The sequence below is a fragment of the Mustela putorius genome, unplaced genomic scaffold, assembly GCF_011764305.1.
Source record: "Mustela putorius furo isolate JIRA1106 unplaced genomic scaffold, ASM1176430v1.1 tig00000139_pilon_pilon_pilon, whole genome shotgun sequence".
Classification (NCBI taxonomy): Eukaryota; Metazoa; Chordata; class Mammalia; order Carnivora; family Mustelidae; genus Mustela; species Mustela putorius.
Genome location: NW_025421293.1, coordinates 11,810,550 through 11,833,332, shown reverse-complemented (window position 1 = coordinate 11,833,332; position 22,783 = coordinate 11,810,550). Strand labels below are relative to the sequence as shown.

Here is a 22,783-nt window from a genome sequence, read left to right as displayed (position 1 = left end):
GGGAGACACTGGCACTGTCCGATCCAGTACCTAAGCCAGAGTGGCTCGGAGGGGCTCAACACTGGCCCCTTTCTTGCTTCCAGCTAGGTAGCGGAGTGTCAGTGCCCAGGTCAGTCCCACCAACCTCCGTCTCCCCAGGACCCCTGCCCGCCTGGTTTGGATCCCGATCGTGTGACTTCTGTGCCCCTTGGTCTCTGCTGTTGGCCCATTTGGTCTGTTCATCAGACCTTGGCCCCGGTTGCTCTTCAAGGGTGTCCACACAATCAGCACAGCTCATGTGGAGCCTTCAGGGCACCTCCCGCCGGTAGGGCTAACTCCACACGCGTCGGGCCTGCTCTCTAAGCCCGGCCTCCCACACCCTGCTTCTTCAGCTTTCTTCCCAGTTGCTCCCAGCTCCAGCCACATGGAACTGTGATTCCGCGGAGGAGTGATCTGTCTGTACGGGGTCTCCTGTGCCGGTGTCACACCCGTGATGGGGCCGACTCCTGAGCCTTTGACGTCTGTATTGAGTGTCTCTGCCTTGGGGAGGCCCTCCGGACCCTCTCATGAGCCCCTGTTCCTCTAGCACAGCCCTGGCACACCTTCGCTCATAGCACCTTTCCCGTCCGCACTCATGCCTCGCTGAGCCGTCCCTGATTCATCCCCTGGGCTTTGTCCAAGCCCTCAGGGCAAAACGTGCGCTGTCCTTGTCCGGCCGCAAGGAAGTGCACTTACTGGAGGTTTTGGCATTTTTACAGTGATTCTTAGAATCAACTGTAGAGTCTTAGCATGTTGAAAGTTTTGTTTTATTCTTAAATATTATCAAGGTTGTCAGTTTGCTTTTTTGCACGTTAAGAATTGCTGTAATTTAAATTCTCGGCTTTTCTTTTGCTAACCTTAGTGCTGTAAATCCAGCCTAATACAGCTGAAAATGGTTTCGTGAAGCCTCGATGCCCTTTGTTGTTTGGAATGTCAAAGAAAATGGGCTAAGAAAATACCAAAGGATTGCTCTTAACTTGGTATTCCCTTTAAAACATTTTCTTTTCTTCAGAAAAATTTTTTGAAAAGATGTCTGCAGGAGCGCCTGGGTGGCTCAGTCCGCTGAGCTTCTGCCGTCAGCTCTGGTCGTGATCCCAGGGTTCTGGGATTGAACCTGCTTCTCCCTCTCCCTCTGCCCCTCTCCCCTTTCCGTGCTCTCTCTCACTCTCTCTCAAATAAATAAAATCTTTTAGGGGGAGAAAAAAAAGGAAAGAGATCTGGAGAGGAGTAAGAAAGATACTGGTAGACTCAAGTGTCGTATTCGGGGAACTTCTTTTCTGACTTTTTACAGTCCCTGGAGAGGGGCGCCTGTGTGGCTCAGTGGGTTAAAGCCTCTGCTTTTGGCTCAGGTCATGATCCCAGGGTCCTGGGATCAAGCTCCACATCCGGCTCTCTGCTCAGCGGGGAGCCTGCTTCCCTCCTCTCTCTCTGCCTGCCTCTCAGCCTGCTTGTGATCTCTGTCAAATAAATAAATCAAATCTTTAAAAAAAAAAAAAAAAAAAGTCCCTGGAGAGAGGTTGCAGCTCGTGGGCACCAGGGGCTGTGGGCAACAGCGTAACCCCGCCCCTTCCGCTCGCCCCCAGGTGTGTGAGCATCTGCTCCCTGGCCTTCAGCATGGACAGCATGTTCCTCTCTGCGTCCAGCAACACCGAGACTGTGCACATCTTCAAACTCGAGACTGTGAAAGAAAAGTGAGTTGCAAAGACACATTTGTTGCACAAAACACCAGGCCCTTCTCCCCTGCCTGGATGGGAACCCCGGCACAGACACTGCCCTGCCTTCAGTCATTTTTGCCAGTAAAGGCCCTGGAGCTGGTTCTCCAGTAAGTGTCCCCAGGTCCGGGCGCGGCAGAGAAATGGCCTTCCCTGAGAGATGAAGCCGGGAGGGTGACAATGGGCGGCCTGGGGGCCGTGCACCCGTCCGCCTCTAGCGCCCACCTTAACCCACAGACGCACGTAAGGGTGGGCGCCCCCGCCCACAGGCGGTTTCCGTTTTCACAAGACCCTCTAGGGTGAGCATTATCTGTATGCTGTCTCAGATCGTTTCAAATGACTTTAAATATGCAAGATGGACAACCACAAAAATGGGCTCTGGGAAAATAATTTGAGATTTTGCTTATGAGGTTTTTGGAGACTTCGTGTTAAAAGGATGTGGGGCGGGGGGCGGATCGTGAATTTGGCCTCGTATATCTTCGCATTTTCTGCTAATCATCTACTGGTGTGTGACAGGCCTCCTGCGACCCTTCCCGGAAGACACGCCCGTAGGGCTCCCAGGCTCTCCAGACCTTGTCCTTCTCTGCCCCTTTTTCCTGCGGGATGGGGAAGTCCTCCTCAGGCTTCCGGCCTGGCTCCCGCGAGTCGCTCCGTGTCTGACCATGGTTCCCCCTTCCCAGGCCTCAGGAGGAGCCCACCACCTGGACTGGCTACTTCGGGAAGGTTCTCATGGCCTCCACCAGCTATCTGCCTTCCCAGGTGACAGAGATGTTCAACCAGGGCAGAGCCTTTGCCACAGTCCGCCTGCCTTTCTGCGGCCACAAGAACATCTGCTCACTGGCCACGTGAGTAGGGCCGGGGTTGCCACTCTCGCGTTTGCCGCTGTCCGTCCAGTCGAGGGCCTGGTCGCAGACCACCCACACCCCCCAAGCTGGCGGCACTGGGGCCGGGCTAGGTTTCTCCTGGGCCAGGAACTTGGTTCGAAGCGGCAGTGGAGGGAGCACGCAGGTGCCGCTTCCCTGTTACTAGACGCGAGTGGTTCATCTGCAGTGTTCTGATCCAAAAAGTCTTCCTCCATCGGTTGGGATGTTTATAATGGTAATGAAGAAACACCGCAAGGGAAACTGCAGGCGGGTACAGGATTCACCCCTGTGGGGCCCTGTCTGTGTCGCCCTGGGGCACACGGATCGCACGTGGTGTCTCGTGAGCCTCATTGGATGGCCCAAAGCAGAGCCATGCAGGGAAGTACAGTCCTTCCTGGGTTGGCACGTCTCTGATTCCGTGAATCTTGTGTCATTTTACTTCGATCTTGTGCAGCTGATAACTCAGGTGAAAAAGGTTATGAAAACACTCACCGTTAGCAAGTAGAGAAGCCGTGAGACTGACCTTGTCTGCACCAGTTCTCCCGTTGGCTTTGGTGTTTAGGTGCACGAAGTGCCCCCTCGGCTTCGATGCTGCGGCCTCAGGCAGGGCAGCGGGTGTGATCTTTGTCCTGAGTAGATGATCTGTGGAGCGCATGGCACCGACCTGTGGCTCCTGTGGGGCAGGGGTGAGGGGCTTCCTCCCCGGCCTCGCGGAAGGCAGGGCTGCGGGTGTAGGAACAGCGTTGGCTGCAGTCCACGGTCCTGGAACGTGGCTCCTTTTCTTCTCGCTAGAATTCAGAAGATCCCCCGGCTACTGGTGGGGGCATCCGATGGGTACTTGTACATGTACAACCTGGACCCGCAGGAGGGCGGCGAGTGCACCCTGATGAAACAGCACAAGTAAGTGGGCCTCACGCCGGCCGTTCCCACGGGAGCCAGGGGTGCGAAGGGACACGTCCCCATGGAGCTGGCCTGGGCTGGGAGGCCTTGCTTCCCCCCAACTCCCATGCTTCCCTGCCGGCGTCCCGTTTGCTGTCAGGGCAGAGAGCTGACAGGTGGCTGGTGTGGGGTGAGGCGCACTGCAGCAGGACCTGGGCATGTTGCAAGAAAGGGGCAATGCTCTCGGTGTCCTCCCCGGTGTGGCCACGTCCCGGAGCGCCGGCTGTCGCCCTGCGACCTGCAGGTGTCCTCTCTGAAAGGAAGGCGTTAGTATCTGTTCATTGGGAAGTAGTGCAGTTTGCTTTTGCTTTCGCTTTTTTAAAACTATCCAGAAATTCTCAAAAAACTGACACTACAATACTGTAACTGTAATGGGGGAGAAAGTGAGCGTGGTTTTTTGAGTAAGTTGTTTATGATCTTCGGTCTTAAAACTGCAAGATTATCTCACTGGCTATAACTTTTTCATCTGACTACTTCCTATGGACAAATTTTGGTGCCAGCTCCACGTAAAGAGACACGCGGGGAAGGAGCTGATTGAGCTCCGGGCGAGCAGCACACTCATGTGTCCGGCCCAAGCGGCCTCTGGCCTCTGCTGTGGCACGTCTGGCCCTGCGGGCCCCGAGGCGATGAGGTCAGGACCCCTGAGCGGCCTCAGTGTTCTCACTCTGCTTCCTCCAGGTTGGATGGCAGCATGGAGACAACCAATGAGATCTTAGACTCAGCCTCTCACGACTGCCCCTTAGTGACCCAGACCTACAGCACAGCGGCCGCCACAGGGGCTCACGTGCCTTCGTCTCCGACCAGACTTGGTAAGGGCCATGACGCGAGCCCGGAAGGTGCATGGTGCCAGGCCCTCGCGCGGCGGTCTGCGCTTGGCACGCTTCCCCTGAGCTGCATTGTCTGCCCGCCGCTTCCCCTGCGGGCAGGGGACAGGTGGGCTCAGAGGCGAGCTCTTGTCAGCTGGGGATTGCGGGCTGAATCCTCTGTGTCCACTTTCGAAGGAGAAATAGTCACGATGGCTCAGGCTGCTTTGGGTACATAGAATCGTCCTTGGGTTGCTGCCGCTCAGCTAAAATATTACGCTAAATTCTGACGTTGCCAAGCAGGTGTCCTTGGTCCTGTGTCATCATTCAGTAAGCCCACGTGGGACGCCCCTCAGCTCTCGGGCCCTGGGAGGACGGTGCTGTAGGCCGGCATTTGGGCCCTCCCGCTGCGGGTGCTGGGCGGCCGGTGAGCAGACGGACAGATGGGCCGTGCAGCCGTCTCCCCTCCCCGCTAGTCAGCTTGACCGCAGGTGAGCGATCCTGTAGGTTTGCTTCCACGGGAGACTGTGCTCGCTCACCGTGACTCTGAGATGAGGTGGCCCTTCCTGTCAGGTGAGGCGCCAGACGTCTTGTGTCAAGCGTTGGGCATCACCAGTTTGAGAACTGTCCCCGTCCTCTCTGTTCACAGAGGGAAACTTGTGGCCTGTTGGGAAGCCCCATTCACTGTGCAGCCGTCCTTTTGACATTTACGAATTTTGGAAAATAAAGGACTTCATCTTGAGCTGTCCAAAGCTGCCGAAAGCTTGTAGTCAGAGAAGGATCACAGTTTAGTCTTTTTTTTTTTTTAAGATTTTATTCATTTATCTGACAGACAGAGATCACAAGTAGGCAGAGAGGCAGGCAGAGAGAGAGGAAGGGAAGCAGGCTCCCCGCTGAGCAGAGAGCCTGACTCGGGGCTCGATCCCAGGACCCTGGGATCATGACCTGAGCCGAAGGCAGAGGCTTTAACCCACTGAGCCACCCAGGCGCCCCCACAGTTCAGTCTTGATGTGCACCGTAGCCTGCAGCTGTCCGGGTCTGGCCCCGGCAGCTGCCAGGCCCTGCCTCCCCGCCTCCCCGCCTCCCCGCCTCCCCACCTCTCAGCCCCCCAGCCCCTGAGCACGGCCACGGTCTCTCTGCAGCCTACACAGATGAGCTGGGAGCAGTGGGCGGCGCGTGTCTGGAAGAGGAGGCCAGCGCTCTGCGGCTGGAGGAGGACAGCGAGCACCCTCCTATGATTCTTCGGACGGACTGAACTTGACCTGTGAACTCTGACCCCCGAAGCAGAGAACACTGGCTTGACGGAGGACTTTGTTATGCTGCTATGAACTTTGACCTGAGTTGGGGAGAGGATGGCAGAGACTTAAAAAAAAGAAAGAAAAAAAAAAAAGATCGTAGCTGTAGTCTCATTCCATACTGTTGAGAAATACATCGTTTTCACTTCAGTGGCTTTTAATCCTGCTTAGGAATCTTAGCTTTTTGTTTGTTTTCTCTTTTTGCCAAAATTAACTGTTTGGTGAAGCCCTTGAAACCTTGCTTTGCATGCATTAATGTGCCAAGCCGGCGTAGGAGAACTAGAAGCCACTTTTTGACAACTGCAGTTACTTGGTTTCTAAAACCTGCACATAACGAGGCGCGCATGTGAGGACGAGACGGCATCGGGCAGAGCGGTTCTGGGTGTCGAGGCGGGTTCTGCTCGGGCAGGTCCAAGAGCCCTCTCCGGGCTTGCCAGGCCGGGGGGCGTCCGCTGTGGGGAGGAGTCCTCTCTCCCCACAGCCCCTCCTGGGCCCTTTTCCCCATTTTATTTTGTTAATTAAATTCTTTCCAAATTGGATTATTCTGGGATTTCTTGCTTGCCGGACTTTTATCTTCTTTCTGGCCTTATTTTCCATGTGGGTGCTGGAGAGAGGCCTTCTTTCTGGTGTGCAAAGTCTTCCTCTCGGGCAGCGCGTGCTCTGGAAAGACTACGTCGGACGGCCGGAGCGAAGGAAAGTGGTCTCACTTGTGTAATTAAATGACCTGGTCTTTAATTTTCCTGGTGAGAAACTGCAGTGGAGGGGAGTTTGCTCATCTTTAGGGAATTTTGTAGCCTTTCCCTATACCCATGGAGCCCAGAATCAGAGTCGGGGGGGCACCCAAACTGCCCTCTGACCTTGCGCCCTGCCCTCTGTCAGGGGCTCTTCTCACCTGTGTTGGAAATACTAGAGACAGAAACGCAGTGCAGGCGGCAGTTGGCTCTGAGCACCTGCTTTTTGGGGTGATATGTGCCTTTTCTATTTTCACCTTACAGAGTTGTTCAGAGTGTCGCGAGATTGGGGTCACAGGTCCTAGTGTTAGCCCAGCTCCCCTTTTCATTTTTACAGAGTTACACAAGCGCAGATACCTCGAACTCTGCATTCCAAACCAAGACATCCAGCAGTCCAAGCTTTGAGGCAATTCAAGTGGAGTTAATGGTGTGAAAAATCATGATAGATTCTTTGGAACGGTGACGGTTAAGGACGGGAGTGAAAAAAAAAAAAAATACTGGATCCGCTCTCCTTTCTCCCTTTGTAGGGCTTCTAAGCAGACGGGGCCAGAGCTCTGGGTTGCGTTGGTTGAGGCCGTCGTGTGGCCTGGAGAAAGGGAAGGGCGGTCGTCAGTGGCGCAGACAGCCCACTCCACAGGCCCAACCTCGAGGTCAGCCCACAGTTCTGGGGCTGCGTGTCCAGCGGTCCACTTAGGTGGAAGCCTCTGTGCAGAGGGCATCCCGACTGCAGCGGAAGTTTCTAGAAGCACTGGTTATGGCAGCCACCACTAGCACTGTGCTAGTCAGAAATGAGCTTCCCTCAATGGCACCTGCCTGCCCCTCCGATGAGCTGTGAGCTCCGTCTCCGCATCGGCTGAGCCCTGAGCAGGGGTCCTCCTCACCCGAGGACTCGTGGGTGCAGACTCGCTGTGTCAGACCTGGGAGGCCCTCTCTCTGACCCCTCTGGAGCAAGGCGCTGGACTCCATGTCTTCAGGGGCACATGTGGCCAGGGTGAGTGTTCTTGCGAAAATTGGCATCAAAGGTTTCGCATGGTGGGCGGTGGGGCGCGGAGCTGCGGCCTCCTCCTTAACGAAGAGAGAACTTTCTTTCCTGTGTGTGTTAAATACTGCCTGCCTTAGCGTCTGTTTGCTGGCTTCCACACTCGCAGCGAAGTGTGGGAAGTCAGTTCGGCTCCGTGGTTTCTCCTGGCAGAGGCCATGGCCACGTCTGTCCTGGGAGCCGGGGGACTCCCTTGCCTGTCAGCCACCATCTCCTCCACGGCAGGATGGGCGCTCAGAACAGGCGACCCGAGTGGCCTGTGACCGGCAGGGCTGGCCAGATGCTTCGAGCCTGAGACGCGGGTGGGGACACCGGAAAGGAGGGAACCCGAAGAAGCTGCCGAGGTGCCCATTCGCGGGGCTCCTGAGACGAAAAGGCACCCGGCTGAACCCGACGTGGCCCTCGGTTGGTCACTGGACACCAGGGTTAACTTTCTATTACCTCAGAGTGTTCCAAGCTCCTGAAGGAATCGGGATAGGAAACAAAACCAGACGCTTCCTTCACTGACCCGTGGGGATTGGGACAAAACCCTTCATGTTTCTAAAGCTGCGGAAGCCATGGGTGGATTGAAGCCAGAGCTGAAAACACCCGTGTGCAACCCCCGATTCTAGCGCCTTCCTGTTGCCGTGGCCTGCGAGGGCCCCCTGGGGGCCCAGGTCTCCTGTGCAGGACCACAGGACAATCCTTGCCTGGCAGGCTACGGGCACCTGGCAAACCCCGGAACAGAAATGGGTCTTACAAAGCGGAGCCGAAGGTGGTTCTCAGTTCTTGTCTCTGAGTACTAAGCTGGTGGGAAAGGGAAAATTAACAACGTACGTGGCACAGTTGAGGTCACGTGGCTCCCTTTCATCCCTGCCTTTCCCGCTCCCGGTTTCCAGGGCCCCTAAGAGGGCCCCTGTGTGGATCTTGGGCAGGGGTGTGGGCAGACGTGCAGCGAGAGCACTGCAGGTCTGCGGTCGCCCCAGAGCAGAGCCCCCTCCACCAGGGGCCGGTCCGCCCCCTGGCCACCAAGAACCACAGAGTTCCCAGGCTTTGCCTCCTCACGGATCCATTTAGGGAGCAGATGAAAAGACGGGGTCATATACAGAAAAGACCAGGCATCCTCAGGTCACAGACTCACAAAAGGAAATGAGGCGGTGGGTGGCGGGACCAGTGTTCCTGGCTCGACACAGCTGCCCGTGGCGGCCTTGGTAACGGCCTTGGTAATGGCCTCCGTGCTCTGCGCCAGCCGTGCTGGGTTGGTCTGTATGTCCCCCATCCTACGTGTCCAGAGATCCCACCTTTTGCATGCAGAGAATGATAGGACTTCTCATTTAAAATATCTTTGCGACACTGTAGCTAACACAGCTGGAAATCCAAATATGTTATTTTACAAGTGTACTTAATTCTTAAGATGGACAGGTCGAGAACTTGGTGTCAGAGATGGAAGAAGACAGTGTGCATTCAAGCCACTGGTGTGCTGCTGGGGAAGAGTGCTTTCTATAGAATTCTCTTTTGTGAACAACTGATTTCTTACTGAAAATATGTAACAAGAGTTCATTGCTAAGCAGAGCTCACTGATGCATATCGCAGTTTCCACCCACGTCCTAAACCCCCATGGCCCGTATTGTAGCTTTTCATCCCGTGGATTTTGTGAAGCACACAAAAATTGGCAGCCCCTCTTCTCCTTCGCTGGTATCAGACCAGGAAAGTCTTTCATTTGGAAAAATTAAATCTTTTCAAAGCTCAGAATTTTAAGGGACTGTTTTGGTACGTTTTCTCCATATTATTTCATTCTTTACTGAGTTGTAATTTAATTCTGTTCCTTCTCACATTTCCTTTTCAGGGGAACCTATTGTACGTGCTGCCCGTGTGTATGGGGTCGGGGGAGGCGGCAGTGTGTGTGTGCACGTGTGCTCGCGCGTGTGTTTGCCCGTGTGTGCACACACGCATGTACTATGAGTAAATGTGCTCCCTGGTGACATTCCAGACCCAGTCAGACTGGGAAGCCCTTGCCGTTTGCATTTTACAATGGCGTTAAGACTGTGAAACCTGTGGTGTCCCTTTCCTCCCCCGGTTGCTTCGTGCCCCTCTCCCAGGCTGGACGTCTCTTTTGTTACCACATTTAAAACGCACTGTAATCCTTACCTAGAATACTATGGCAAAACAGCAGAATCCTGCAGTCCGACTGAAATCTCATAAAGGTTTTTCATCCAGAGTTGATTTCTGTCCTTTGTGAATGAGATGACCCGGTTCTTTCTACCAGCGCTCTGGGCCTCCCCTGACAGGTGGTCCTCGGGACGCTGTGTCTCGCAAGCGGGATGGGTCGGCTCAGCCAGGTGAGGGCTGTCCCGCATGGAGGCCGCTGGGGGTGACGGCCTGTCAGTGACGGGGAGGCCCCGGAAGGAGTTCTGTGCACGTTCTCACCTGGGCTCCGCTGTGACTTGGGAGTGGACTAGTTCAGTGGCTTCTATTAGAAGCGTGTCCTTCTGAGCCGGCCATGGTTGAGCCACGCGGCTCCCTCCAGGCGGGAGGACGTGCTCCTTTTACATCAAAGGCTCCAACAGGGCTGGTTAGTGCTCCGCTTCTGAAGAGCCCGAAGTGCCCCCAGCAGGTGAGTCCCCGAAGCCCCTGGGGATGGCCTCCCTGCTGTGTCCCACCGGCTGCTCGCTCAAGGACAGGGACGCACCCACCAATTTTTCAGGGAAACACACAAGGCTCCTTCTGTCTTGCCATGGGCTCATTTTGGTTCCCATTTTTTACAGAGGGCATTTGTGGTTTTGTTTTTTCTGCTGTATCTCTTTTTGGTGGACGAGCATGAAGAGGGACTTGCGTTCCCTTGCCGCGGCCAGACGGCGTTTCCAGGGAGCGGGAGGCGGAGTGGCGGGGACAGCGGAGCAGTGGGCTTTCTGCCACCCTCTAACGTCTCTGGAGGAGGTCCCCGCCCCCCCCCGACTGCCCTTGTTTGACCCTCCCTGAGCTACCTGGAGTCTGCCAGGCCCAGGACACGAGCGAGTTCAGGCAAGTCCGCAGGGGCAGGAATGCTGAGCTGGGGATCGGCGACATCGCACACGCTGGGCTGTGTCCATGAGGGGCCAGTCCTGCAGGGCACGAGGCCCCTGAAGCCAGAGGGCACTGTGCTTGGTAAAGGGAGAGCATTCTCAAGTCCGACCCCTTTTCGAAATGATGCCCTGGGGACTCCGGTTCCTATCCTAGCACCAGCCCTAAAGCAAGCCCTTAAGTGTAATCAGTGAAACCCTTACCAGTTTCTCCCTGCCGCCTTTGTCATCACTGCAGTGGCTGTGGTCCTGGAGACTGATGACGTTTACAGTGAGCGCTTGCTCCCGTTTCCAGCTGCCCCGTGTCCCTGGCTCCCCCCGGGGCCGGGCTTGCTCTGCGCATGACCTCCCAGAGAAGAAGGGCCAGGCACGTTGGCATGGCCCCTAGCAAGGCTCTTCAGGGTTTAGGAGGTCACGGGGGCAGGTCACCTCCCAGGTCAGCCTGGTGGGAGAGGCCCTCAGTTGCTGGACTCCTTTCGGATAAACATGACAAAATCTATTTAAAACTTGAAACCTCTTGTTCTGGATTGCAATTACGTTCCAGTGAGAGACTCGTTTTTGGAAACCCTCAAGGTAAGGTTTTCCTGAGGGGGGTACGACTGTCCTCCATCAGCCCGAGATGCCACCCTCCCGTGATGACGCTGTCAGCCCCTTCCCTCCTCCCTCCAGTGGGGGTGCGCCAGATCCCCGCTCCATGGCGGCCACCGGACAGGGGCTGCCACTCCATGGGGACGGGTGCCGAGCTGTCTTCCTCTATCTCGGAGCTGCTGGACTGTGTGGGCATTTGTGAGGTGCGGGCCAGAGGCCCCATTCCCCGGGTCTAGGACACAGGGGCCTGGCGGCCAGTACTGCCTCCTGCCCGGGGAGGAGTGGCGAGTACAGGGGTCCTCCAGCGTGAGGCTCATCCCAGCCCCTCCGTGTTCAAACAGAAACTGGGGTAACAGTTATCCAATGATAAACACAGAGGCTTCGTGTGGACAGTGTCCCGGCCACCAGGACTCTCTTCCGGGTTCTCGTGGGTGGTTGGACGTGGGGCCGAGCAGGCGACCTCCGCCGTCACCTTGTTGGTGGCCCCGAAGGCAGGTGGGTCCTCAGTACTTGTCGTGGTTGCCTGAAGGGGCCCGTGGGCTGGGTCTCTCCCCTCTAATCCCGCCGCAGGCCCAGCGGGATGTTTCCACTCTGAGTGCCCCAGCCACGCTCACGGCCTCCCCTCGGGGGGCTCCGCTCACAGCATTCATCCCCTCAAATACAGCGCATTTCCCGTCCGAGCCACGGCTACGCAGCAGATCCGTGAATGGATGGAAGGAATGCAAAGGCTTTCTGTTGGGCTTTGCAGACAGCCGTACTATCCCTGAGGATATATTTAGAATAGGACATGTACATAAATTTTCCTCCTGGGTTTTCAGGACACCCCCACGTGTCCTCGTGGCCGAGTCGCTCTCCGTCGTGTGCAAGGGAGGTCACTCGTTTGCACCTCCTCCTGGGCTTGGCCGTGCGGCTTCTCTCCTGTTCAGGGCTGTGACGAACAGGGTTTCTGCCCACATCCCTGTACCCACGTGTCCTGGGACATGCTGCGGGGCTCTTTCTTTCCCAGGAGTGGGGTTGCCGGTGGGACAAGGTACCCCGTGCAAGATAGTGACAGCATAACAAACGTCCTCACACACAGCCGATCACTGAAAACTCTGCTCAAGATGGTTCGTTGTCAGTCTCCATTCTGCCGTCGGGCTGGACCCCGCTGCTCCCCAGAAGGCTTCTCGGCTCACTTGGCTGGAATCGCTCCGGGGCCCCCAGGCCCCTCTGTCCCCTCGTGGCTGCCTGGGCTTCCTGGCTGCATGGTGGCTCGCTGACGGTCCAGCATCTGCCAGGTCTCTTTAGAACAAACAAAACCTGGTATACTGTTCCCTTGACCTCATCATCCCAGCCAAAAGAGGTCAGAGGGTCGGGGCAGGTATGAGGCGGGGAGCCACCGCTCCCGCAGGACGGGAGAGGTGATGACCTCCATGCTTCGAGACCACGCCAAGGTCGGACCAGTTTTCACTTCCCCTCGCAGCCTGTGCAGACTCAGGTCCGTGCGTGTCTTCCCGCCCCACGGGACGCTGCACATCTAGTTCACACGTGTGTCTTTACAACGGAGAAAAGGAGCACACCCGCCACCCACGTCCAAAGAGCCGCCCCACATCCCCGGCAGGAGCGCAGAATTCAGATCCCTGGGCCGTGGAGAGGCGGGCTTGACGGCTCTGCTGATTGAGAACCCAGAGCTCTGTGCCACCGCGTGGGGGCTGCCTTCTGGGGGGTTCTATTTGCATAAGCTGGGGGAGAGCTTGGCTGCCAGAGAGCTCTGAGCAAAGGTTCGCAATAGCAACACACATGCTCCGAGGAGCTTAAAATAAAACCTGGTAAAGAAACCGACCAGTGAAGAGAAGATGTCATTCCCCAGCTGTCACTTAAAAATGCTCAGCCCTCCACTCGTCTGCTGTGTTCGCCTGACTGTGCTTCAGCCGATTGGGGACTAGATAGAGCATTCCCTTTTGAAAGGAGATGCCGGAGAGCCCACGGGGGAGGCAGCCAGGCGGGCGTCGTGGTTTCTGCTCCAGAAATGGAAAGGCTGCCATGGAAGTCTGTGTGGGCTGGTAGGGAAACGTGGAGGGTTCTAGCAACGGGAACGAACCTGGTGGACGCAGAAGCACCCTAACAGGGCTCCAAAGAAAGAAGGGGAAATGCTCAGGGTGAGAAACTCGAAAGGCAACTCTGCTGAAAAGGGACAGGAAGCCCCGGCCACGAGCCCTGAAGAAGACCCAGGACCCGTGCCTTGTGCCCAGGGTGGCAGCGGCAGTGTGGGGAAGGCTCGGGGAGCGGGGACAGACCTTCTGTCTGGAACGATGATGGAAGGTTCCGGAATTAGTGGTGAAGGTTACACAACACGCATGTACCGAACGCCGCTGAACTCTACGCTTAAAAATGGCTAAAATAGGGGCACCTGGGTGGTTCAGTGGGTTATGGCTCTGTCTTCGGATCAGGTCATGATCCCAGGGTCCTGGGATCGAGCCTCACTTCGGGCTCTCTGCTCAGCAGGGAGCCTGCTTCCCCCTCTCTCTCTGCCTGCCTCTCTGCCTACCTGTGATCTCTGTCAAATAAATAAATAAAATATTTTTTAAAATGACTGAAAGAGGAAATATTATAGTATGTATATTTTACCCCAATTAAAAGCAGAATAAAATACAGTGGAAAGGAGAAGGTGAATTTTCATCGTCTGCAAGTAACATGATCGTCTCCCTGGAAAGCCCAAGAAAACCCATGAGAGTGTGTCAAATCACAGAAAAATGCTCAGTCCGGTGTCTGGTCATGAAACCACACAGGTCAAGTCTTCTGCGCTGGCAATAGTGAGAAAAACACAGCAGTGGGAGCTGGCAACAAAAAATCGAGCCTCACGGCAGCAGAGGTCTACAACGCGAAGAGTGCCCTTAATGGAATGACCAGTCTACACAGGGAGCGACTCAGGTAACGCTTGTGTAGTGAATGAACCCGTCTTCCCAGAGCAACGAAAAAGAAACACGAGTAAGAGAAAAGCTGTGTCCTGTTTTGGAAGGGAAAAAACAACAGTGATGAGCAAGGACATTGATGATTCTTTTGATGAATATAAAGACGTACGGATTTTTTTTTAAGATTTTATTTATTCTGGGGCGCCTGGGTGGCTCAGTGGGTTAAAGCCTCTGCCTTCGGCTCTGGTCATGATCCCAGGGTCCTGGGATCGAGCCCCACATCGGGCTCTCTGCTCAGCTGGGAGCCTGCTTCCCCCTCTCTCTGCCTGCCTCTCTGCCTACTTATGATCTCTGTCTGTCAAATAAATAAATAAAATCTTTTTAAAATTTTTTATTTATTCATTTGAGACAGAGAGATACAGAGAGGAGGAGGAGGGGCAGGGGAAGGCAGAGGGAGAAGCAGACTCCCCGCTGAGCCAGGAGCCCCACGTGGGGCTCAATCCCAGGACCCAGAGATCATGACCTGAGCCAAAGGCAGAGGCTTCACCCAGGTGCCCAAAGACCTACAGACCCATAACAAAAAAACAAAAACAGTAATAATGGCTTGTGTGGGATGTGAAAATGATGTTCGTGTGCCTACGGATGAAACTTTGGACATCAGTAAGGACAGATGACCATCTGAGCAAACGCAGAAGGGTCTGTCGGCATTCCTTTTACAGACCTTCTGACCCCTTTATAAGACTAACTCTTTTCTTTTTTCTTTTTTTTTTTTTTTAAGATTTTATTTATTTATTTGACACACAGAGGAAGATCACAAGTAGGCAGAGAGGCAGGAAGAGAGAGAGAGGAGGAAGCAGGCTCCCCACTGAGCAGAGAGCCCGATGCGGGGCTCGATCCCAGGACCCTGGGATCATGACCTGAGCCGAAAGCAGAGGCTGTAACCCACTGAGCCACCCAGGCGCCCCAAGACGGACTCTTTTCAAAATGAAGGGTGGGAAAATTGACAAAGCATTCGGGGAAACGCGAGCACTGGTGGTCCGTGGCGATGTTAAGGAGACGTTCCCTCTTCCTCGGTGCGGTAATGGTACCGCAGGGATGGTTGGCAGAAGTGCCCTCTCTTAGACGTATAACCTGACATACTGGGGTAACACAGGATGTCGGATTTTCAGAGTCTGTGATGGGGAAAAAGGTTGAGCAGCCAGCCTTGCTCCTGCGGCGGGCTGAGACGCACACACGCCGACTAAGCGGGTCTGGGCTCAGACTCGGTCCCGGGAACCTCCTGCCACTCCCCGAGGCGGGCGGCGGCACAGCTGGGACCAGGCCACTGACCTCCGTGTTCCTGGGCCACGTTCTCCAGCGCACAGCACGTGTTCATTTTCTCCCTCCAAGACCGAGCTCAAGAGCCTCTCCTTGAGGTCAGGGACCTCTTGGAGAGTCTCTAAGAGCCCTTCACCGGGAAACCTCACGCTCGCCCAGCTGGGAGGCCTTCCCTCTGGGAGCCTATAGATGTCATCGAGTCCCGCGTGTGCGGAGGACGATTTCCTGAGTCCTCCTTGTGGGAGCCGCCCAGGAGAGGCTGTGGGGGGTGCCCCCCAGGTGCCCAGGACCCGAACAGCCACCCCCTCCCCTGAGCTGTGCCAGGACCCCATCACCCAGGGAAGCTGTCTCCAGATAGGCCTCCCGGGCCTGAGACGCCCGTTCCCTCCCCGCCTTCCTCCGGGGGAGGTGAGATTTCTCGCTGCCTCTAAACTCTCAGAAGAAATAACTGCCTGGAATGGGGGGTCAGGGAGAGGCTGGATTCTGGGCTCGGGGTTGGGTTTATTGGCTCTGCTCACTCTGGACACAGCGTCAGACGAACTCACCCGCCACTCTTGGCATCTGGTTTCTATCCAGACTCTTCCGTTCTGGGCATGACTGGCTTCCAAGTGACTCCCCAGGTGCCAGCAGAGGTCTGAGGCCTCTTGGCAGCAGGCAGGAGGGGGGGTACGACCCGGGAGAGAGTGGACGCTCAGCCCATGGCTCAGCAGCTGCCGCTCTGTCCCCCACGATGGCCCGTGGGGATCGCCAGCCCAGAGAGGCCGCACATTCACAGCAAAATCAGGAGGGAGATCCAGAGGCTTCTGTATCCCCCTGCCCACCCCCCCACCTGCACTGCCTCCCCCCCAAAATCCCTCACCAGGATGGTGCGTTTCGTTACAATCCATGAGCCCGCAGGGACACAACATACAGGTCCGTAATTCACAGTCAGGTTTGCTCTTGGTCATACGGTCTGTGGATTTGGGCACACGCGTGATGACACATGGCCATCATTATAGTGTCCCACAGGGAAGGTTTACAGCCCTGCAGTCCTCCGTGCCCCTCCGCCCCCCACCACCCCCACTACAGCGGATCCACCACTGTCCCCACAGTTCCGCGTTTTCCCGAACATCATAGAGTTGGGATCCTGGAGTCCACGCATTTTCAGACCGGCTTCTTTCACTAAGTATGTCCCTTTAAGGTTCCTCCATGTCTTCTCATGGCTGGATGGCTCCTCTCCGTAGTACGAACGTGAACCCGTTGTAGAACACTGTTCCCGTCGGGACCGATCACGCGTTCCCCATCACCTCGAGCCGGACGTCTGGGCTGCCTCCAAGTTTGAAGAGTTGTGGATAAAGCTGCCGGAGGCATCCATGCAGAGGTTTTTTCATGGGGACACGAGCTTTTTGCTCCCGTGGGAGCTCAAGGGGGCTTGGAGCATGGGGTCCAACCCCTGATCATATGGAAGAAAGATGCGGAGTTTATTTCGAAACCGCCGAACTCTCTTCCAAAGGGGCGGCACTAGGTTACATTGGGCTTACTGGTTTGGTTTTTACTCTGATCCAAATCTGCTAAATTTCTTCATCTGGAGGCCAGATCGGCCACCCCTGCCCTCAATGCCTCTGCCCCTAGCCAGACTGGCGGGCCCTCCAGTCTGGGGGCGCAGGAAGGAGGTGGGGCTCCAGAGGCTGAGGTTTGGCCTGGCAGGGGGGTGGCAGTCACCATCAGACCTGGCTCTGGCGGCCAGCATGGAGAGCGTGTAACCACGCCATGCAGGGCCTCCCGGGGCTTCCTGCCAGAGCTGGGGTGCTCCAAAGTTCTGGGGCACACCGGGCGGAGTGCGGTTGCCAGCAAGGACTCCTGCAGCAGAGGAGGCCACGGGGACACACGGGCACTGGGACACACAGGCGGGGCTCTGGGGTTGTTTGGGGCGGAGTCCCCAAGAGCCAGGAGCTGCTGCTCCCAGGCCACACCTGCACCGATGCCGGCCAGTGTTTCTCAGGGTGCTGAGCCTCTGGACCCACTTGGTCCCGACCTGACAACGCGGTCCTCTTGCCATGTGCCACACACGGTGTTGGGCCCTGGGACGAGAGCCAGGACTAGCCTCTGTCCCCTGGAGCTGGCAGTTTCTCAGGAAGACAGACAAAATGTGTGCCCCTGATCTTAGGGCCCCACAACGAGGGTAGCAGGTGGCGTCAGGAATGACTGCCCTGGGGAGCTGCTGGTGACGGGGCTTTGATGACCCACAAAGGGGTAAGTAAGCAGGCGGTCGGGGGGTGGGGCCCAGACTGTGCAAAGGCCCAAGACGCAGATCTCTCGTGTGTTGGGGGCAACCTGGGGAGCACGAGGGACAGGGAGGGAGGAAACCAGGCTCCAGAAGCTGGCAAGGCCCCAAGTTGCACCCCTGGAGGGAGCCCAAGTCCCACCCAAGAACAGCGGGGAGCCTCAGCCCAAGCCGCCCTGGGGCTGGAGAGTGCTCGCCCGCCATGGCCCTGGGCCTCTGGCCACTGGACCGCCGCACACCAGGCTCTGCACGGGCACCTTCCCAAACACGCATGGTTCTTTGCATCAGCACTGCACGGGTCTCCCCATTTTATAAGGAACCTGAGGCTCAGGGAGGTTGAGAAGAGTGACCAAAGACACACAGCAGAGCAAGATTCGAATCCAGGCCAACCTTGGCACCGGCGTGGAGAGACGGGTCTGCGGAGAGGGTCTCTGTGTGTCAGAGTGTGTGTGTGCGTGAGCACACGTGTTCATGTCTGGATGTCTGCTGAGTGTGTGTGTCTGTGTCACTGTGTGTGGCCTCTCGAGCTCAAGGTTGTGGTTTCTGGTGAAACACAGGCTGAGGGAAGACACTCAGAGCCTGCAAATGTCCTTGAGGAGGCAAAGGACACGGGCTGTCTCAGCCGAGGGGGAGGGGCCCCGGGCGCCAGCCGAGCTGCACTGTGCCCAGCCCGGCGGCACGATGAAGTCACAGGACAGAATCTGAAGCTACCCACCCCCACCGCTCCCCCCATGGGGGGCCCCACCGAGCGTCCCCAGCCCTGCAGGCAGCACAGCCCTCTAGAGCCTTCTGCGCCCTGACCACCGCCCCTGAGAAAGACGTCGTTGGGAGGATTTGTAGGGGATAAAAATACAAACTTGGTTGCTTACAAAAATCATTTGCAGCTTCAAAGCGCAGGTGCCCTGTCCTCACGGAGTTGACAGCACCTCACAACACCGATAAGGATCAAAGGGACCAGAACAGAAGGGCTGGTTCCCCCTGAACTCATCGACTCTTTCTCTCCCTCAATTTCTGGCTTTCTCCTCCCGATGAATATTCTAGATGCTGCAGCGTGACCCTCATCACTATGAATGCTGCATCCTCTGCTGTCCGGAAACAGTACCCCCTTCTTGGGATGAGCTCCCCCAGCCATGGGGCTGTCAGACTGCTTCCCGTCAACCACTGGGTGGCCACGGGACCCACGCCGGGTCCACCAGGACTCTGCGCTGGGCCTCTCCCGCTGGGATGGAGACAGGAGGGTCAGGCCCTCCTGGGAGATGGGGGTGGGGAGCCGTGAGTGACCAGGCGAAGAAGGACCTCCCTGCAGGCCGGTCTCCGGTTCCAGTGCTTCTGAGGCCCTGCCTTCCCTGGCCCCAGCCCCCCGGTCAGGGAGGCTGCCCCCACCCCCATGCAGGGACACGGAAAAATCCAGAGCCCCCCTCAGCTCCCAGTGGCTCGGAAGGCAGTCATACCATCAGTTATTAAAAATCCCTTAAGGGGCGCCTGGGTGGCTCAGTGGGTTAAGCCACTGCTTTCGGCTCAGGTCATGATCTCAGGGTCCTGGGATCGAGTCCCGCATCGGGCTCTCTGCTCAGCAGGGAGCCTGCTTCCTCCTCTCTCTCTCTGCCTGCCTCTCTGCCTACTTGTGATCTCTGTCTGTCAAATAAATAAATAAAATCTTTGAAAAAAAAAAAAAAAATCCCTTAAAAGCCCAGGAAAACTGAGATGGGGACACCATTGGGCCCCTCACAGCCTCTGGCCACAACGGGACAATTGGGTCTGGGGTGGGTATGAAGCCACAAACCCCAGAGGCCAAGAGCTCTCCACGTCTGAGCCCTGCTGAGGACAGGCCTTTGTGAAGCAGGAAGTGATTTCCAGGCAGGCCTGGTCCTTCATCCCTGTGACATGCTGGGGGCCGGGGGGCTGGAGACCGTGATGCCTTAGGGTGTGGAATCAGCAACACGCCCGAATCCTCCGTGTCCCCGGGCTTCGTGGATAGATGTTCAAGAGCTCAGAGGTGAACCTTTGGCTAAGGGCGTCGTTCTTTGACCCCCATGAATATTTATTACACGGGTCTCACTCGGACTTCACAAAGCGACGCACGGTCCCCCAAACATCACCGTGTGTGCAACGTTTCACGGGCTCACGGGCTAGAACCTTGATTTCCAGTTGCTTTCCATCTCTCTCTTTTCTTTCTCACCTTCGCCTCTCCTCCTAGCCCACGCCTCCCTCAGCGGGGGTCAGAGGGCGTCTGCAAACCCACCGCGGACAGAACAAGGCAGCGGTGACCGGGTCTCTGGGGAAAGGCGCTCGGGAGCCCAGAGTTGCCATGGACCCGGCTCCTGTGGCTTTTGCAACATGTACCACACACCGACGACTCAGAGAATCCTGTGGGCTGAACCGCGACCCCCAAATTAATGATGCATTCCAAAACCCGCAGGGTCTCAAAATGTGTCTTCGGAGACAGGGTCTTTAAAGGGGGATTAAGGTAAAATGAGGTCCCGTGGGGGACCCCTAATGCAGCGGGACTAGTGTCCTTAGAAGAGGAGGATTTCAGGGCACAGACAAGCATAGAGGGTCAGCCATGTGGGGACATGGGAGAAGACGGCCACCTATATGCCAAGGAGAGAGGTCTCAAGAGAAGCCATCCCTGCCCGCATCTTGCAGGGGCCAGAGGCGGGTCTGCTTCGGGCTCCCTCCCAGCTCCCGCTGAAAGCCGGCGGTCCTGGGCATTCCTTGGCTTGTAGCCGCATCTCCCTCTGCTTCTGAGGACACTGATCATTGGAATGGAGCCCGCGTCAAAGCATCCGGCCCTCCTCTTAACCTGTACGGAGACCCTATTTCCAAACAAGGTCACGTTCACCGGCACTGGGGCGTAGGACTTAGGCGTACTTTTGGTGGCCACAATTTAAGCCATGACGTGCCACCACGTACGAGGCCACCATATGGAGGGGAGCGGTGTGGCGAGGAAGCCACGGCAGCTCCATCCCCTGCGCTTTGAGCCGTGGCCCAGGCAGCAGACCCACGAGGGGAAAAGCCCACCCTCGGCACGGGACGGACCGCATTTGAGACGCAGAGTGAGAACCGCCCAGCTGAGCCTGGTTCGCTTCCCGATCCGTGAGCAGAATGAGTGGCTGCCGTTGCCTCAGCCCTCGGTTTGGGGGAGGTCGCACCGGATCACTGAGCCAGCACCCCACTTTCCAAAACGGCCACAGCATGTCATGCTCCCCCCAGCAAGGGCCGGGCGGGTCTCTTCCCTCACGTCGCCGTCACTGCGTGTCATCACGTCCAACGCTGTTGGGACCATCTGATGGTTGGTAAATGATAGGAGACACCAGCTTGTGAACCCGCGATGCGCTGTCTGGGGCCCGGCTGTCTGGGAAGCCTTGGGCCCTCACATGGGGAAGCAGAGTGCCAGAGGCACGTGGCTTGTGCGAGACCCACCGTGGGCCCATTACTGGCCCCGAGGCCCCCACTGCCCCCCTTGCTGCTCCATCCAGAGCCGCCACGTTTTGTGTGTCACCTGGACCCCGCAGAGAGAATAAATGGCACACTCAGATTGGGATAATTCCAGGACGATTCGTCTCCAAGAGCAGGGGCAGAGACCCGAGCAGCTGTTCCCAGACCCAGGGAGTCGGGGAAGTGTCTGATACCGGAGCCTGCAAAGAGAGGATCTCTCAGAGAGGGGCCCTGGGAGGCTGTGACAGCAGGAGAGAAGCCACCAGCCGAGGTCACCAGGTGGGAGTCAGCGAAGACATGCCCTGAGCCCACCCTCCTCCCTCTCTCGAGTCTCTCGTCGGGGACTTCCACTGACCAGACCCAACCAGAAGCCAAGGGAGGGACCCCGCTGGTGTGGCCCCTACGGGGAAGCCTCCCTGGGCACAGAGCAGACCGGAGGGGGCCGAAAGGCAAACACAGGAAGACGTTCCATGTAGTCTGATGATGAGTCCACCGTGGCTATCCTATCAGTGCTGCTGAGATGTGTGGGCCTCCAGAGCTGGAAGAAATCTCCCTGGGGGCTTCTTGGTCTTTGGGAGGAAGTGGGGGCTTCACTGAGGATCTGATGAAATCCAAGTGTTCCTCCTCCTGGCATTAGGCACATCCCCATCTCCTCCAGTCCCAAGCAGCAGGAACACCAGCTGGAACAGCTTTCTACCAGAAAGGGAATTTACTGGAGCATAGCGTAGGTATCAGGTAAGGCTAGATCCAGGGTCACAGCATGGTCAGGGCTTTGCCTCTCTCTCCTTTGCTTGTCATCCTGAACTTCACCTTCTGCGTGTCAGTGCTTGGCACATAGCAGACAGCTTGATCTTAATTTCCCAAGTCAGGAGACACCACAGGGGAAGCCCACGAGCTCAATCCAGCCACAGTTCTGAGGAAGGCTCTGGGGGGCCGTGCACAAGCCATGCACCCATGCCTGACCAACCGCTGTGTTCCCATGGATTCTGTGCTGAGACTGGCCTTCTGCCTCATGCCCAAAAGCCCTGCCTCCCTGACAGGGGCTGGGGGGTGGGGTGGCATGAGGAAGCTTTTTGAACCAGCACTAACTGGGGCAACCACAGTCCACCCCCTTAGACACCGGACATTCCAGGGGCCGCTGACCACTGCCAACCTCTTTCCTTTACAGGAGGAGGAGCAGAGCCCCAGATCAAGGTCACCTAGCAAGAGGAGAACAAAGTCGTCTGGGCTTTCTCTGGGGGAGAGTCTGAGATCTGTAAATCCTTAAATGGCATTATCAAGGGACAAGGACCGAGTTTCTTTAATCCTCCAAGGGGATTAGGAAAATGCAGCCAAGCTAAGCTCCTTCCAGGGACGAAAGAGCTAAAAGAGCTGCTTTCCAGCAGCGCTGCGTTTCTTCTGAGCGTCGGCCCGCCCCTGGAGAACAGGCAGGAGACCCCACAGCGAACACCCTTGGCCTCCGGACCACCTCGCCCCCTAACCCCGCAGCCCGTGATTGATTATAACGACCACAGGCACTGGCGGCATCTGACAGCTCAGGAAGGCTTCCAAAGGGGGGGGGGGGTCCAACCACGTGAATGAAGGCATCCCATCTGGAACGTGGGCTCAGGCCTGTCCCCGAATTTGCAGGGACTGGGTCAAAGGTCAAGCAGAAGACACCACCACCACCCCGCCCCTGGTGTGGGTATAAATCAAGCAAACATGTTGAACAAATGTGTTCTGTCTCACACCCTCTAACAACCTGGCGTGAACTGGGTTCCCCTTCCAGGACATGGGGTTGGGGGAGGGGCGGGCAATGACACTGCCGACCTCTGACTTCTCGTCCCCCCAGCCCTAGCCAACCCCAGT

The 22,783-nt window shown here is 56.8% G+C and overlaps 1 protein-coding gene across 1 annotated transcript in view; it reads left to right on the top strand.

Annotated features, from left to right (window-relative positions):
- Positions 1–6,169, top strand: part of WIPI2 (WD repeat domain, phosphoinositide interacting 2) — a 37,932-nt gene extending 31,763 nt beyond the window's left edge. The window contains exons 8-12 of the mRNA XM_045075155.1: positions 1,602–1,709; positions 2,411–2,575; positions 3,386–3,493; positions 4,211–4,341; positions 5,478–6,169. Of these exons, the coding sequence (XP_044931090.1) occupies positions 1,602–1,709; positions 2,411–2,575; positions 3,386–3,493; positions 4,211–4,341; positions 5,478–5,590 (625 nt within the window). The 3' untranslated portion in view covers positions 5,591–6,169. The remainder of the gene's footprint in view (positions 1–1,601; positions 1,710–2,410; positions 2,576–3,385; positions 3,494–4,210; positions 4,342–5,477) is intronic.
- The last annotated feature ends 16,614 nt before the right edge of the window (positions 6,170–22,783 follow it).